Source organism: Electrona antarctica (assembly GCF_951216825.1).
Source record: "Electrona antarctica genome assembly, chromosome: 21".
Taxonomy (NCBI): domain Eukaryota; kingdom Metazoa; phylum Chordata; class Actinopteri; order Myctophiformes; family Myctophidae; genus Electrona; species Electrona antarctica.
In genome coordinates, this window is record NC_136802.1 from 40,328,132 (window position 1) to 40,345,354 (window position 17,223).

Sequence of the window (17,223 nt, forward strand, 5' to 3'; positions counted from 1 at the left end):
CCTGGGGTCAAAAAACCCTAGTTTCGGTTTGGGCTTTTGGTGGCAAAGCCTTCATCCAATCAGGATGAGAGGGGCCTTCATCCAATCATGATCGAGTGGGGTGGGCCTTGGTGCACGTGCTGTTGTACCTCCCCCACTGTAGAGCGTGTGCATGTGCACATCTTGTTACCGGGGCGGACCGGGTTTTTTTTTCCAAATCACTGAATGCTCCTTTAACATTATTATTGCTACAGTTCATCGGTGAGGATTCGTTCATTACCATTATTATTGCTACAGTTCATCGGTGAGGATTCGTTCATTACCATTATTATTGCTACAGTTCATCGGTGAGGATTCGTTCATTACCATTATTATTGCTACAGTTCATTGGTGAGGATTTGTTCATTACCATTATTATTGCTACAGTTCATCGGTGAGGATTCGTTCATTACCATTATTATTGCTACAGTTCATCGGTGAGGATTCGTTCATTATTTACCATTATAATTGCTACAGTTCATCGGTGAGGATTCGTTCATTATTTACCATTATCATTGCTATAGTTCATCAGCATGCCACAAAAGACAGTCAACAGCTTCTGATTGGCCGGCTCAGTATCTAGGTAGAGGGACTTAATGTGATTGGCTACTATCTGAGCCCCGCCCTCCTGGTCGACCGCAGTCCTGCCCTCATCTGCAAAACAAAGAGGTTCAACACAACAGGCAACAAATCAAACCACAACGAAAAGAAAATAGTTAGGGATGCACCGACAGTGGTGGGAAAAAGTATTATTTTACTTAAGTAAAAGTGTCAATACTGCAATCTAGATGAAAGTAGATGAAGGCATAGGCCGAAACGTTGCCGTATTCCTATTACAGTTTTTTCACTGCATTTGAAGACAGTGTGCGGGTGTTTGTTCTTTTTTATTGTCGGGCACCGTACCCTCTCCTACACACCTGTCGCCTGTAGGGGGCACCGTACCCTCTCCTACGCACCTGTCGCCTGTAGGTGTGCAAAAGCCTTGCTTTTTAAATGTACTGGAGTAAAAGTACAAAAGTATTGTTATCAAAATGTGCTTAAAGTACCAAAAGTAGAAAGTACCCATTATGCAGAATGTCCCATTTCAAGTTTTCAAATGTATAAAACATATTTTGAAAATAGCCGATCTACAAGCTCACAATGTGTCGCATTGCGACGCAATGCAAGCTTTTAGATTGGCTATTTTCAAATGGCCTAAATGTATGTTTTGTAATCTACAAAGTAACTATACAAATAATTGTAGTGGAGTAAACGTACAATGTTTTGCCTCTGAGATGTAGTGGAATAGAAGTAAATGTACAGAATAAAGTAAAGTACAGTACTTAAGTAAAAGTACTTAATTACTTTCCACCACTGTAAAAAATAATAATTTAAAGAATCAGAATTTGAAGGTTTTCAGAAACCTTAGGTCGGGCCCTAAAAGGCGTTCCCAGATTCGGCCTCAGGCACAGTGGCGTGCACAGACATTTAGAGGGGCAGGTGCTCAAGTTAAAAAAGGGCACCTTGTGCGAAACTTGGTGTTAGCATTATGTTATGCTTTAGCTATTGAAAAATAGCAGATCTACAAGCTCATAGCGCGCCACTCGGTGGCGCGCTATGAACTTGTAGGTCTGCTATTTTTGAAAAGGGCACATTGCTAAGAGGGCAGGGGGTGCTCTAGCACCCCCTAGTGTCTATCTGTGCACGCCACTGCTCAGGCATCAATGGGTTAACCGATGGCAGTAGCCGATATTTATCTGTCGTTGATAAGCATACATTTTGCGCTGGCTATGTTGGTGTGTTGGGTTATCTCAACTTATCTGCAGTCTACCAAGCTGTAGATTCTGAACATGTATTTCTTATAATGAAGATGAATTTGTTTCCCTGGCACAAAAGGGGTTAATAGATCAAATAATAACACCAAAAAAAAACAAATCAACTAATATCGGTATCAGTATTGGCTAAATTGTAAACATCGGTATCGGCCAAGAATTTCCATATCGGTGCATCCCTAAAAAAAATGATACGAAAAAGAAATAAAACAAATCGGACAAAGACACAGCCTGAAATGAATTAAAATTAAGGTTAAGCAAGCAAGTAAAACAACAAACCGGTCTCACCCGAACACGGTGAAATAGCATGGATTGGCATTTCCGCAATGCGTACATACTGTACACGTCTAGAAAACCCCAAAATCCGTACGTACATATTACACTGAGATCCTCACCATACATAGACTGTGACGGCGGGGCGTCGTCTCTACCGAACTTGAGCCACAAGAGACGCCACCGAGCGCACTAGAGCGCGCAAGTTGCCGTGTCGAGCGTTTGCGAAGTTCGGTAGAGCCGACTCAGCCCTGTCCGAGTTGTAACCCAATAGTAACAGAATGTGATGAAACCCGAACTCTCCCAAGCACGGAGAAATAGCAACGGATTGGCAATGCCGGGTTTTCTAGGCGTCCATGACTGTACAGAAGAGCAATCCGTGCTATTTTGCAGTGTCTGGGTGAGATCGGGCTCAAAACAAACATTGAAATCAATATCAAATACAGGGGTGTGAAGAAGTCGATATCAAACAATCGTGTATGGAGGTGGTAGAACACAGCAGCAACATATTTCAAGTGTATTCTAAATGTCAGGAAATGTTTTTCACACAAAAAAGGAAAGGTATTCCATACGACCTCCTCCTAAAAGAAAACAGTATTCTGGTGCTGTGTAGAACCTCTGGCCTGACATCAAGCCAGACATATAAAATCATTAAAATTGTATATGTAAGCATGCCCTCTTATCTTCATCGGGAGGAGACCCTTTCAGTTTTTAAGGGACCAAGTCCGAAGGGACTTCTTGGTCCCTTATTGTAGCCCATTTGTCAGTTTTTAAGGGACCAAGCCCGTCCATTAAGGGACGTTGGCCCCTTGTTCTTGTCTGTCTTTTTCTTCTCCTCCTTCTTCCGCCAAAGGTTCTGGCTGAACCGTGCAGTCGGTTTTCGCGAAACTTATGGTAATCTGGTAGAGAGCTATGCCAAACGGTGACGATGCGAAGCCCACGACCATTGGCCAAAGGGTGGCGCTATAGCACTCAATTGAAAATGCAAACTTTGAACGCGCATGAACCGTTTGACGGTCGGCTATGAAACTTCCACACACATGCCGAACAAGTATTATGCTCTTACTTTTGACCTCTCACCTTTAGATCACCCGCCATTTTGAATTATATAAAAAACGGTTAAATTCTATCTCTTTTTTTCATGGATTCGTTTTTTCATAGATTTTTTTTTCATGGTTTTGCCACCATCACCACCATTATTCATACTGGGGAGTACAGTTGAGGGATAGCCTTCATTTCCAGTGTACAATCTAAGACAATCCAAACCCATTACATTACATTTTGTACATGATGATATTCCGATGCAGAAGAATGCAATGCATCATGGTGATGACTGGGTGGGTGGGGGGGGGGGTGTCATGACTCACTGGGCCCTATTTTGCGTGTCTTAAGTACCAGGTCTTATTACTTAACTTAAGACCTGGAGGTGTGGTCAATGCCATTTGGCTATTCTGAGTGGCCAAACAGCATTGACCATGCCTCCAGGTCTTAAGTTAAGTCATAAGACCTGGTTACTTAACACATTTTGTGCCCAAAACGTCTGTGGACGTCCTGGGTATTACCGCACGTGCATAGCCCAAGACGTCTGTGGAAGTCTTTTTTTTTTTTTTTTTTTTATTAAAAAAAAATCAGAAAAATCAAAACACTTGGTGCCAAAGTTTGTGTTTTCGCCATTGAGAATGCATTTGGCGTTTAAATTAAATAACTCAGAAACTATAAAACATTTCAAAGTAAAAAGTTCCAGCATGTGTCTCCACAGTCAGCTGAATTATAAAAAAATCACACCCGTGTGAACTGAGTGGTGTAAGGTTGATTCAGCTGGAGTTTTTGTCCGATGTGAGGTATTATATAAGGTAAGGTATTATATAGCCTGATCAGCTCTGATCTGACGTAATGAAATCACACCCGGATGTGATTTCACAACTGGCTTTTTTTGTGCAGAAAAAATGACCATGGTTGCTATGGTCATCCAGTTCACCCGGGTGTGATTTAATTACGTCAGAAATTATTTTGAACATAGCAACCATGCTCATTTTTTTATGCACACAAAAGCCAGTTGTAGGAGTGGTTTACACCACTCAAAAATGTGAATGGATTTTCTAGGTGAAAGTGATTTTGGGCAGTATTGCGTGGGCTCTCAATGTGTTAAGACACGCAAAATAGGGCCTTTGTGCTTTCTCATCTCACAGGCTTCCACTGGACGCGATCGCAGACCCCCCTGGGTTGACATTCACTATAGGCACAGGGTTTCTCAAAAGTGGGCAGCCTCGGAAACACGTATCACGTGGAATTCATCACATTCATCACTTCAGTTTAACCACTAAAACCCTCTTATACTTAGTAAGACGGCGCACCAGACCTCCTCCGGCTAAACATTTGTCTAGTGTGTCTCAAGCTGACAAGGTTGGGGATGCCTCCCCCATCCCCCCCCCCCCCCCATTGGTACATATACTGTACCTCTCCCAAAAGCCACTCATTCATTCCAGCTGCCACCACTCGTGTGCAGAGTCAGACTAGAGATGGCCTTGGACGGCCAAGCAGGGAGACACAATCAGTCATGCCTCGCTCCGTTTTTTTCCTTTTTTCTTTTTTTATGTGGCTTTGCTGCAGTGGAGTTTACCCTTCATGTAGGCGACAGAGAGAGAGAGAGAGAGAGAGAGAGAGAGAGAGAGAGAGAGAGAGAGAGAGAGAGAGAGAGAGAGAGAGAGAGAGAGAGAGAAAGAAAGAGAGAGGACGAACCGTTTCCACAGACCGATTGAAAATAATGTTACAGTTTACGTTTAACCCATTTTGACCTGACGTCGAAATAAAAAAAAAAGTCTTCTGAAAGAATATATATTCAAAGATTTGTGCCGCATTTTCACGATTTAAAAAAACATCACGCCCATGTGAACTGAGTGGTGTAAGGTCTTATATAGATTGATCAGCTGTGGTCTGACGTAATGTCTGACGTAATGAAATCACACCCGTGTGAACTGGGTGACCATAGCAACCGTGCTCATTTTTTGAGCACAGACAGACAGACAGACTAACAAAGCCAGTTGTAGGAGTGGTTTACACCACTCAAGAAATAGCAGACCTACAAGCTTGTAGCGCGCCACTCGGTGGCGCGCTATGAGCTTGTAGATCTGCTATTTTTCAATAGCTAAAGTATAACATAATGCTTAGTTAAAACACCAAAAGGGTTAACCACTCTGGGGGGGGGACTCATCAAAAATAGCAGATTTACAAGCTTGTAGATCTGCTGTTTTTGATGAAGAGATGTGGTTGTAGATCGAAAAAAACTCACACCCGTGTGAAGTGAGAGGCGCTCTTATCGTCATACGTCACATACCGTGCTCGGCCAATGAAAATCATCGCAAATGTCATTCCGGCCAATCACAATTTGCGTCTTCACTTTTCTGTCCTTGCGTTTGTCTTGTGTGTTTATTTATACAAACACGATAAGCTGGGCATAGGAAGGGCTAGCGTCCCTCAAAAACAAACAATGTGCAATAAAGTGCTATTTAGGTCAGTATAGTATTATGTAAGTGGTCAAACTGAAGTGATATTGATACATTCCACATATTATCGAAGTGTTCTGAGGCCCCCCTGGCTTGCGTCACAGCACCCTAGGGGGCCACGGCACCCACTTTGAGAGCCACCGGTCTAGGGGTCCGGATAGTCTGGCTGTAGCCTCGCGTAGCCAGCCTTCAATCTGCCATTGCAATGCCTATTTCCCCGGGCAGATTGAGTCTGGTGTCGCTCAATTGTGGGTATGTTTCGTAGGCCCAGTACGCAAATTTAGGGCGGGCTTACCAGGCTATAACCAACCAGGGCCGTGACGTAGCGGGCTGCGCTGCTCTGATTGGTTGTAGGTCTAACCAATAGAGTCCGTTTGAATCTTTTAGTAACCGCCCCCTTGGAAAAGATCTAAACACTGTGGGGAACCAGACTAATATCCAGTGTTGTAAGTACATTTACTTAAAGGGGAATACCACTCATTTTCAACATTTTACTATGTCATTAATATACCTTAGAGCTTAAAAAAATCATTAACATGGTTTAAGTACATCTTGATGACATCATCAAGATGTACTTCACAATGTTAATGATTTTCTTCAGACCTCCAGTTCTAGGAAACACAGAATGGGGGGGACTTTATTATTTCCTCAGCTCTAAGGTATATTAATGACATAGTAAAATGTTGAAAATGAGTGCAATTGTACTTTACTTAAATACAATTTTGAGGACTTTGTACTTTACCAATTTTCAGTACATTTAATTCTACTCCACTGCATCTCAGATCCAATTATTGTACTTTTACTCCACTACATTTATTTGAAAACTTTAGTTATTGCGACGGTAGGTCGCAGATTACTATGAAAACCTGCAAAACTTGTCAGTTGATCCGTCCGTCACGGCACCATATATGGCCGTCAGTCCGACACGGCTCGTGACACGCTCCATATAAGGACCTCATGAAACTCTGGACAGCCATACATGGAGAAAGATCTGCATATATGGAGCCGGCCAGCAACTCTGACCTCAAACCTCAAACCCTCTGATCTCCATGGAGTTGACCTGTTGTGACATTCCATATGTTGATCCTCCCCCACCCGTCCTTCCTCTTCGATGTCTCCTTTTTGACCGATACCTGTCCATTCAAACTCTAGACGGGCCCGCCATAAAGTTATTAGTGCAGCCGGCGATGCAGTGGCTATTTTGCGCAGAAGAGATTTGATTTAGAGGGAAACACTGTCTTATATAGACCAAGACCTGTGGGGTCCCGTTGAACTCTGGAAACTTCATATGCCCAAAACGTATTCAAGTTCAAAAGTATCAAAAGCTAGTGGAGATCTATAAGCTCAAATCGCACATCGTTGCTGCTGCTTTTGATGCTTTCGTGCAACGCAACGTAGTATGACCAAGTTGGACGTTCATTTACGAAAAATACATATACACGGTATACATGTTGAAAACGGAGATTTCTGCCCCACAACAGTGACGATACAGAGTTTAACCCAAAACTACAGCCACACAATGTTAGAGTATAGTTGACCATATTGAACACATGCAGCATTAACCCATTTTGGGCGGGAACCCCTTTTGGTGTTAGCATTATGTTATGCTTTAGCTATTGAAAAATAGCAGATCTACAAGCTCATAGCGCGCCACCGAGTGGCGCGCTACGAGCTTGTAGGTCTGCTATTTTTGAAAAATCGAAGAACCACTGACATAGAAAAATTGCTTTTTCAGAAAACTGTCAGGATGTAGAAGACATTTTTAGAATCTGATCTCAGGTCAAAATGGGTTAAGGACAGACAGACACAGCTCTTGTTCTATGTCCTTTATATGTTACATTCTATGACCCCCCCCCCTCCCCCCTCCTTTTTAACAAATGTCTGATCCCCTTTCCTGACACACATACCACTGACGTCCACCACCGTGCTCCACGAGATGAACTATGCTACAGAAAATGACAGCTGCAATGAAAAGTGTCCTTGTGTATAAAGACGCGGGGGGGGTGCATGCGTTTAATTTGTTCCAACGTATACTAACGGTTAGACAGGCATCGGTCCGACACCCTATACCCCAAACCCAACCATAACCTCACAGGGAAGGTACGGGTGAGTCTTAACCGGTGTTAGCATTATGTTATGCTTTAGCTATTGAAAAATAGCAGATCTACAAGCTCGTATCGCGGCACCGAGTGCCGCGATACGAGCTTGTAGGTCTGCTATTTTTGAAAAATCGAAAGAACGACTGACATAGAAACATAGCTTTTTCAGAAAACTGTCAGGATTTAGAAGACATTTTTTAGAATCTGATCTCAGGTCAAAATGGGTTAACCGGTAGCACATGTCGGGAGGCACGGGTGGGTTTTAACCGGCCACGCATGTGTTGGACTGTTGCATGTCAGACCAACGTATGTGCCCCAGATACAGGCACCCCTCCCCAGTAAAAGTGTCCTTGTGTAAAGATGCGGCCACCAAACCCTCCCCAGTAAAAGTGTCCTTGTGTAAAGATGCAGCCACCAAACCCTCCCCAGTAAAAGTGTCCTTGTGTAAAGATGCAGCCACCAAACCCTCCCCAGTAAAAGTGTCCTTGTGTAAAGATGCAGCCACCAAACCCTCCCCAGTAAAAGTGTCCTTGTGTAAAGATTTGGCCACCAAACCCTCCCCAGTAAAAGTGTCCTTGTGTAAAGATGCGGCCACCAAACCCTCCCCAGTAAAAGTGTCCTTGTGTAAAGATGCGGCCACCAAACCCTCCCCAGTAAAAGTGTCCTTGTGTAAAGATGCGGCCACCAAACCCTCCCCAGTAAAAGTGTCCTTGTGTAAAGATGCGGCCACCAAACCCTCCCCAGTAAAAGTGTCCTTGTGTAAAGATGGAGCCACCAAACCCTCCCCAGTAAAAGTGTCCTTGTGTAAAGATGCAGCCACCAAACCCTCCCCAGTAAAAGTGTCCTTGTGTAAAGATGCGGCCACCAAACCCTCCCCAGTAAAAGTGTCCTTGTGTAAAGATGCGGCCACCAAACCCTCCCCAGTAAAAGTGTCCTTGTGTAAAGATGCGGCCACCAAACCCTCCCCAGTAAAAGTGTCCTTGTGTAAAGATGCGGCCACCAAACCCTCCCCAGTAAAAGTGTCCTTGTGTAAAGATGCAGCCACCAAACCCTCCCCAGTAAAAGTGTCCTTGTGTAAAGATGCAGCCACCAAACCCTCCCCAGTAAAAGTGTCCTTGTGTAAAGATGTGGCCACCAAACCCTCCCCAGTAAAAGTGTCCTTGTGTAAAGATGCAGCCACCAAACCCAAAGTGTCCCGAGTGGTAAAAATGAGTGGTATGTCGTCCTCGGCCTAGTGGAAATGTGAGTGTATAATTTCACGGAAATTGCACACTGCGTTTGTGATTTGTGCCATTTTGTTCGAAACGGACCAATCATGTGAGCTTTGGAAGCCAATCTTAGCCAATCAGGATGGAAGATGGGAAATGGCGCAGATCCGTGTTGATCACATGACTATGGAGATAGTGTATACCGAATTGTGTGATTGTATGGATAAAATGTGTACGAGTAATCTACAGAAATGCGTTTTGCCTAAATCGGCCTCATGGTGGCGCTATAACAGGACGTTGAGGAATATTTGGGGCAGAGGTTCGTCGTTGGCATCCAGGGAGAGTGTGTGCAAAGTTTGGCATGGATCGGGCCAACGGTGCCGGAGATTAGCCGTTAACGGACGGACGGACGGAAGGACGGACACACGCACACACACACACACGGACGGAGTGCAAAACATACTCTCTCCCCATGCCTTCGGCCTGGTGGAGACAACAATGGTGGCAAAAAAAAGTGTTAAATGTGTGGAAAGTAATATACCGTTCCTGTCGGGCAGAAACCTCTCATCTCCATATTTTAACATATCGCGGGGACATTGTATCGTCTCGACAATATTTATCACAATATCGCCCACTCCCAATTCAGGGGAATACAGTGACAGTGGCGACAAGCCAGACACCCCAAAACCCCATGGCAGGAAAACTGCCATTTCCAGCCAAAAGCTTTCCGCACGGTAACAGAGAAGAAGTCTCGGGGGACTTTGATTGGTTACGGTGTGGGTTCCTCCATGCAGCCAGGAGGAAGGCCATGCTACTTACGGCTGTCGTAGCAGATGTTCCCCAAGGCGCGGCCCGTCTGCAGCAGAACCTCCTGGTCCAACGAGCTGAGGAGCAGAACCAGCGGCGGGATGAGACCGGCCTCCACGCACGGACTCCTCATGAACTCTGCATGGGGAGGAGAGAGAGAGAGAGACACAGACAATATGTCAGAGAGAGAGAGAGAGACACAGACAATATGTCAGAGAGAGAGAGAGACACAGACAATATGTCAGAGAGAGAGACACAGACAATATGTCAGAGAGGATGAGACCGGCCTCCACGCACGGACTCCTCATGAACTCTGCATGGGGAGGAGAGAGAGAGAGAGAGACAGACAATATGTCAGAGAGGATGAGACCGGGGTCCAGAGAGAGAGAGAGAGAGAGACAGACAATATGTCAGAGAGGATGAGACCGGGGTCCAGAGAGAGAGAGAGAGAGAGACATAGACAATATGTCAGAGAGGATGAGACCGGGGTCCAGAGAGAGAGAGAGAGAGAGACATAGACAATATGTCAGAGAGGATGAGACCGGGGTCCAGAGAGAGAGAGAGAGAGAGACATAGACAATATGTCAGAGAGGATGAGACCGGGGTCCAGAGAGAGAGAGAGAGAGAGACATAGACAATATGTCAGAGAGGATGAGACCGGGGTCCAGAGAGAGAGAGAGAGAGAGACATAGACAATATGTCAGAGAGGATGAGACCGGGGTCCAGAGAGAGAGAGAGAGAGAGAGACATAGACAATATGTCAGAGAGGATGAGACCGGGGTCCAGAGAGAGAGAGAGAGAGAGAGAGAGAGAGAGACATAGACAATATGTCAGAGAGGATGAGACCGGGGTCCAGAGAGAGAGAGAGAGAGAGAGAGAGAGACATAGACAATATGTCAGAGAGGATGAGACCGGGGTCCAGAGAGAGAGAGAGAGACATAGACAATATTTCAGAGAGGATGAGACCGGGGTCCAGAGAGAGAGAGAGAGAGAGAGACATAGACAATATGTCAGAGAGGATGAGACCGGGGTCCAGAGAGAGAGAGAGAGAGAGACATAGACAATATGTCAGAGAGGATGAGACCGGGGTCCAGAGAGAGAGAGAGAGAGAGAGAGACATAGACAATATGTCAGAGAGGATGAGACCGGGGTCCAGAGAGAGAGAGAGAGAGAGACATAGACAATATGTCAGAGAGGATGAGACCGGGGTCCAGAGAGAGAGAGAGAGAGAGACATAGACAATATGTCAGAGAGGATGAGACCGGGGTCCAGAGAGAGAGAGAGAGAGAGACATAGACAATATGTCAGAGAGGATGAGACCGGGGTCCAGAGAGAGAGAGAGAGAGAGAGAGAGAGACATAGACAATATGTCAGAGAGGATGAGACCGGGGTCCAGAGAGAGAGAGAGAGAGAGAGAGAGAGACATAGACAATATGTCAGAGAGGATGAGACCGGGGTCCAGAGAGAGAGAGAGAGAGAGAGAGAGACATAGACAATATTTCAGAGAGGATGAGACCGGGGTCCAGAGAGAGAGAGAGAGAGAGAGACATAGACAATATGTCAGAGAGGATGAGACCGGGGTCCAGAGAGAGAGAGAGAGAGAGAGAGACATAGACAATATGTCAGAGAGGATGAGACCGGGGTCCAGAGAGAGAGAGAGAGAGAGACATAGACAATATGTCAGAGAGGATGAGACCGGGGTCCAGAGAGAGAGAGAGAGAGAGAGACATAGACAATATGTCAGAGAGGATGAGACCGGGGTCCAGAGAGAGAGAGAGAGAGAGAGACATAGACAATATGTCAGAGAGGATGAGACCGGGGTCCAGAGAGAGAGAGAGAGAGAGAGACATAGACAATATGTCAGAGAGGATGAGACCGGGGTCCAGAGAGAGAGAGAGAGAGAGAGACATAGACAATATGTCAGAGAGGATGAGACCGGGGTCCAGAGAGAGAGAGAGAGAGAGAGACATAGACAATATGTCAGAGAGGATGAGACCGGGGTCCAGAGAGAGAGAGAGAGAGAGAGACATAGACAATATGTCAGAGAGGATGAGACCGGGGTCCAGAGAGAGAGAGAGAGAGAGAGACATAGACAATATGTCAGAGAGGATGAGACCGGGGTCCATGCACGTACCCCAAATGAACTCTGGGGAGGGAGAGAGAGAGAGATTATGTCAGAGCAGTGCTTTTCAACCTTTTTCCTATCAAGGTCCATCATTTATTCTGCATTTGAACCACAGACCACCATTTGATGACATTTAGCCTCTCAAACCCCAGATTTAACCCATTTAGGCCCGACGTCGAAATAAAAAAAAAGTCTTCTGAAAGAATATATATTCAAAGATTTGTGCAGCATTTTCACGATTTTTCAAAAATAGCAGACCTACAAGCTCGTAGCGCGCCACTCGGTGGTTACTACTCTAGGTGAGGCACTCATGCCAGTGTCCTCTGATGGTAGAAGTGTACCTTACATTGAAGCACTGAGAAAACTGTTCTTCGTCCTTTTTTTCTTTCCAAACTTGACTACGGTAGCCTCAAAAACATAAGGGAAACTTTGACAGGAAAAGACTCGCTCACCGTATAGAAAATAGAAGTAAAACTCCTTAAACTGAGACATATATATATATTTGTTCTTTATTTTATCATGCTCATAAAGTGCTCTGTGCTCAAAGTGCAATTAAAAAGCAAACGTATCGGTCCTAGGACGTTTCGGTCCTAGGACCTTCGTCAGTGCTATATGATTTTCACAGACAAAGAACTTGCTCTTAAAGAGCTCTAAAACAATACAGCTCAGGTGCTGAGAATTGCTGATTACTAATTGATGACATCACCAGATGGTGGGGCGTGGACATTACAGAATAGATATAGAAATTCACACAGTTACATAGGAAACAAGAATACTGCATACATTTCTCAGAGACTCAGCCATCTCTATAGCTCCAATCATCACCCACATAGTAAACCTCTCCATCAAACAGGGACAGGTCCCCCTAGATTTCAAACTGGCCAACGTAACCCCCCTGCACAAGAAAGGGAGTAAATTAGACCCCGGCAACTACCGCCCTATTTCTATTCTAAGCTCCATCTCGAAAGTGATGGAAAAAATAGTCTATGAACAGGTTGAAAAGTATCTTGCCACTAATAAATTATTGTACGAGTTCCAATCTGGCTTCAGAACATCCCACTCCACTGACACATGCCTTCTCTATTTGAGCGACCACATCAAACAAGAAGTGGACGCTGGCAAATACTGCGGCATGGTCATGCTGGACCTCCAAAAGGCTTTTGACACCGTGAACCACTCCATACTGGTTAACAAGCTAAAAGCAATTGGTTTCGATAGCACATCAGTGAGCTGGATGCAATCCTACCTGGAGGGGAGAGAACAGATGGTGGAAGTGAACGGTACACTGTCCCCCCCCCTCCTAGTGAGCTGTGGCGTTCCACAAGGAAGCATACTAGGGCTTCTACTGTTCCTAATATATGTAAACGACATGACTTCAGCTTGTGACTGCAACTTGTTCCTGTTCGCAGATGACTCAGCACTGCTGGTCTCGGACAGGGACAAACTGCAGGTTGAAAATGCCCTCAGCTCTGAACTCGGTAGAATCTGCACCTGGCTCGCTGATAACAAACTATCTTTACACCTGGGAAAAACTGAATCCATTCTCTTTGGATCTAATAGTAATCTCAGCAAGGCAAATGGCTTCTTGGTTAGAGTGGGTGACAATGTTATCACACGTAAAGATGAAATTACCTACCTAGGTTCCAGAACAAGATTCCTTTACAGGATCTCCTCACTGGTCGACAAAAACACCTTGAAGACCTTAACAGGAGCCCTTGTACAAGGCTTCTTTGACTATGCATGCACCTCCTGGTACCACAGCACCTCAAAGGCCCTTAAAACTAGGCTCCAGACTAGGGATGTCGGGGGTTAACCGGCTAGCCGGTTAGCCGACCGTTAAGAAATATCCGGGTATGCTTATCAGCTTTACGGTTAATTTGCATAATAATAAATGCGTGTTCTGATCTTAAACCCCTTTTATTTTAGATCGTTTTTAGTAATAGTACAACATAAACATTAAAGAGACTGTAGTTGTCACTGTACAATACTTTAAAACAGTTGTCATGTTGCACACATGCCTAAAATTGCTGTTATTTGCGCCGGCCAGCTTGTCACACTCCAGGCTGCATGAACAGCAGCGCTCTCGCTGTTTTCTGCCCCCGCAATGTCGTTGTCCCAAAGTTCTCTGTTGTACTTCAAATGGCTAGTTGGCTACAACGGTAGCTTTGCGGTAGTCAAAACTTAAGCGAGTGACAGCGAGGCGAGATTAACACAACATGTCGACCGTATCAATGCAGAGACCTACTTGGCATTATTAAATCCATTAATGGCCTGGAGGGAGAACGTTTACAGCCGCCGCCGCTTCCTCCTCCTCCTCCTCCTCCTCCTCCCGGCTATCAAGTTAGCCATGTGCTATCGATGTTTGAGGGTTTTCTCGTCAGCGAAAAGTCAACAAACAGAACACGGCGACATGCTGATCTTCCTTAATAATAATTAAAAAAAAGGCTTAGCCCATGCGTCCAGTGGCTTTATAGGTATAGGCTGCTCAGATCTGGACTGGACTTATTTATGTTTTGGACTAGAACCTGTGGACCTCTGTACTGTAGATGCGCAGATGCGATGCATGCAGATGCGATGCGTTGTTTAAGCCTACAATTTATTTATATTGTTAAATGTTGCTTTTTTGTTTGTCTTTTTAAAAAGGAGCATAAATAAATGTATACCATTTCGTCTACCAACTTTAATTATGTAGCCTATACATGCACATTACATTTGGGGTAGCCTATTTAAAAAACAAAATCAACCAATTATCCGTTAATGACCCGGTTAATCCTGTCGGCTAACCGGATGGGAAATTATCCGTTACCGACATCCCTACTCCAGACCTCCCAAAACAAACTGGTCAGGCTCCTACTTGGCCTCACCCCCCGAACCCACCTCACCCCTGCCCACTTTGACAGACTGGCATGGCTTAGGGTCGGCGACAGAGTACAGCATCTTGCAATGGGTCTGGTCCACAAGATTCGATACTCCACCAAGATACCCATGTACCTGTGTAGATACTTCCTTAATGTTAACGAAGTCCACACCCACAACACCAGAGGGAGTGCAACGAACCATGTTCAACCCAGATTCGGCACAAACAAGGGACTAAATTCTTTTCGCTCCTATGCCACCAAAATGTGGAACGCCCTACCAACAGTCATTAAGACATGCAAATCCCTTGACTCCTTCAAAACCGCTCTCAAAGGGCACCTACGGATGGCTGCAATTCAAAACTGGCCGCCGTAAAATCTGAATCACCCCCCTCCCCCCTTTTTCCCCTCACTGTATATGTTTCTTTTCCCTTTTTACCTCCATTATGATGAATTCCTGTACTGTTCTTTGTCTATATAGAAGTGTCTATTTGTACGTCTCTTAATGTTTTGATGAATTGAACATGGTGGACCCTGTAAACAAGTGTAATGCTTAATTGGGTCGTCCACTCACAGTTAACAGCCTTTGTATTGAGTTTGTGCTTGAAATGTACTGTAATTCTGCAAACTGTTTTTTCAATCAATACATCACATGTTGACAGACTAATACAATCACTTTTTGAAAATAACCTTTTCCTTATAGGTAGCACTGGAGGGAGAGATCTTCATTCAAGCCACCTGGATTGACAGACTGTAAATAATAAATCCATCTAGATTCAGTTTGGAGGAGTTTAGTGTCTAAATCACCACCTCTTCTAGATTTCTTAATTTGGTCAATAACCGTGTAAGACAGATCTGCTATGGAGTGACCGGCTTCCATGACGACAGGAGATTTGATGTCCTTGCGTCTGATGGCACTCATGTGTCTTCATTGACACGCTACTTTCAGCTCAATTGGGAGCTTTTAGGAAGGCCACACGACAAGGCCTTCTGTATTTGTGTCATCATGTTACCGATTTCCATTTCCCGATTACTCATTTCCAATTGTCCATACAAAAGGTATACAGTATTTCTTCCCTTTTGTTTTTACATTTATGTTTTAACCCATTCTGGGCGGGAACCCCTTTTGGTGTAAGCATTATGTTATGCTTTAGCTATTGAAAAATAGCAGATCTACAAGCTCGTAGCGTGCCACTCGGTGGTCTGCTATTTTTGAAAAATCGAAGAACGACTGACATAGAAACATGGCTTTTTCAGAAAACTGTCAGGATGTAGAAGACATTTTTAGAATCTGTGTTTTCTTATAGGGAAAGAATAGGCTAAACAATGATGAGCTATGTTAACACTTTGACCTCTATTAACGAGTTGCCCGAGTTAATTAATTGTAGAACACTTTCCTTGCGATTCGCGAGTTGCCCGATTGTTCAATCCACGTTTTTAAATCAGTTTTAAGTCAACGGGCAATCCACCGGACAGAATGGGACACGAGACGCGTTTTGATGACGTCGTCGCAAAAAAGGTCCGTCGTGCCGGCGTGCAAAGGTTTCTGGGAAATTGAGTCCCATTTTTTTTACAATGGCGCATTTGCCGGAGGGACAAGCCGTGCGCTGAGTGGGCTGTTGTTGTGATCGCCGCTGTGGAATGTGTTTTCAACACTACACAAAGCGATTACACCGTTTTAACCCCTTTTGGTGTTAGCATTATGTTATGCTTTAGCTATTGAAAATTCGAAGAACCACTGACATAGAAACATAGCTTTTTCAGAAAACTGTCAGGATGTTTTTAAAGACATTTTTAGAATCTGATCTCAGGTCAAAATGGGTTAAAGTGGCTTTTTAGCTGCAGACGCCATGAGCACAGACCAGCGGTGTCAGGTACCGAGGTACAAGACAGGCATGCTATGGAGAATATAGGGATCAAGCCCCGGCCATGAGAGGAAGCTCATTCAAGCCAAATGCACATGCTGGCCGATCTGAGGTACTGCAGCTCGAGCCGAACTGGGCCTAAAACACTCGCACGCACGCACGAACGCACGCACGCACAAATGAACGACTCACGGTGCTCCGTTCATGCTTTTGGCCCGGCGCGTTCATCAGTGCAATTAGCCCTTCACTAAGTCCCTCCCCAACCCATCCTTGTCCAATAGGCACGTTAGCAGCGAATGAAAGCTTGACCTGCATAGCAACCGTTGCTAAACTATTTGGATTGGCATTGGACAATCGCTTTTTGGGGTGGGATTTAGTGAAGGGCTAATTCTATGACTTTCTTCAGGCCCAACAAAACGGGTGGGAAATCTGTAGGGAAACTATAGTATAATACGCACATCACTTTGTGGAGGTGCTGGGTTCGAAAAATTACATATGAAAAGAGAAGGGAACCCGCACACTCCTATGCTCCAAAAGATACATTTATTGACGACGTTTCGAGCCAAGGCTCTTCATCTGGTCAAACTCAAGTTGTCAGTGATCCACGCACTTAAATAGACACCCACGGGTCACGTTACACGTCAGTGGGTGGAACCAAC

At 44.8% G+C, this 17,223-nt stretch overlaps 1 protein-coding gene across 3 annotated transcripts in view; it reads right to left on the reverse strand.

Annotated features, from left to right (window-relative positions):
- The window catches only part of rap1gds1 (RAP1, GTP-GDP dissociation stimulator 1), a 74,749-nt gene that overhangs the window by 38,283 nt on the left and 19,243 nt on the right, over positions 1-17,223 (reverse strand). For 2 of the 3 annotated variants that reach the window (XM_079491440.1, XM_079491441.1), the window contains exons 4-5: positions 9,732-9,857; positions 526-672 (exon numbers count right to left, since the gene is read on the reverse strand). In XM_079491440.1, coding sequence (XP_079347566.1) covers positions 526-672; positions 9,732-9,857 — 273 coding nt within the window. The remainder of the gene's footprint in view (positions 1-525; positions 673-9,731; positions 9,858-17,223) is intronic. The other variant, XM_079491442.1, reaches the window with a different exon arrangement.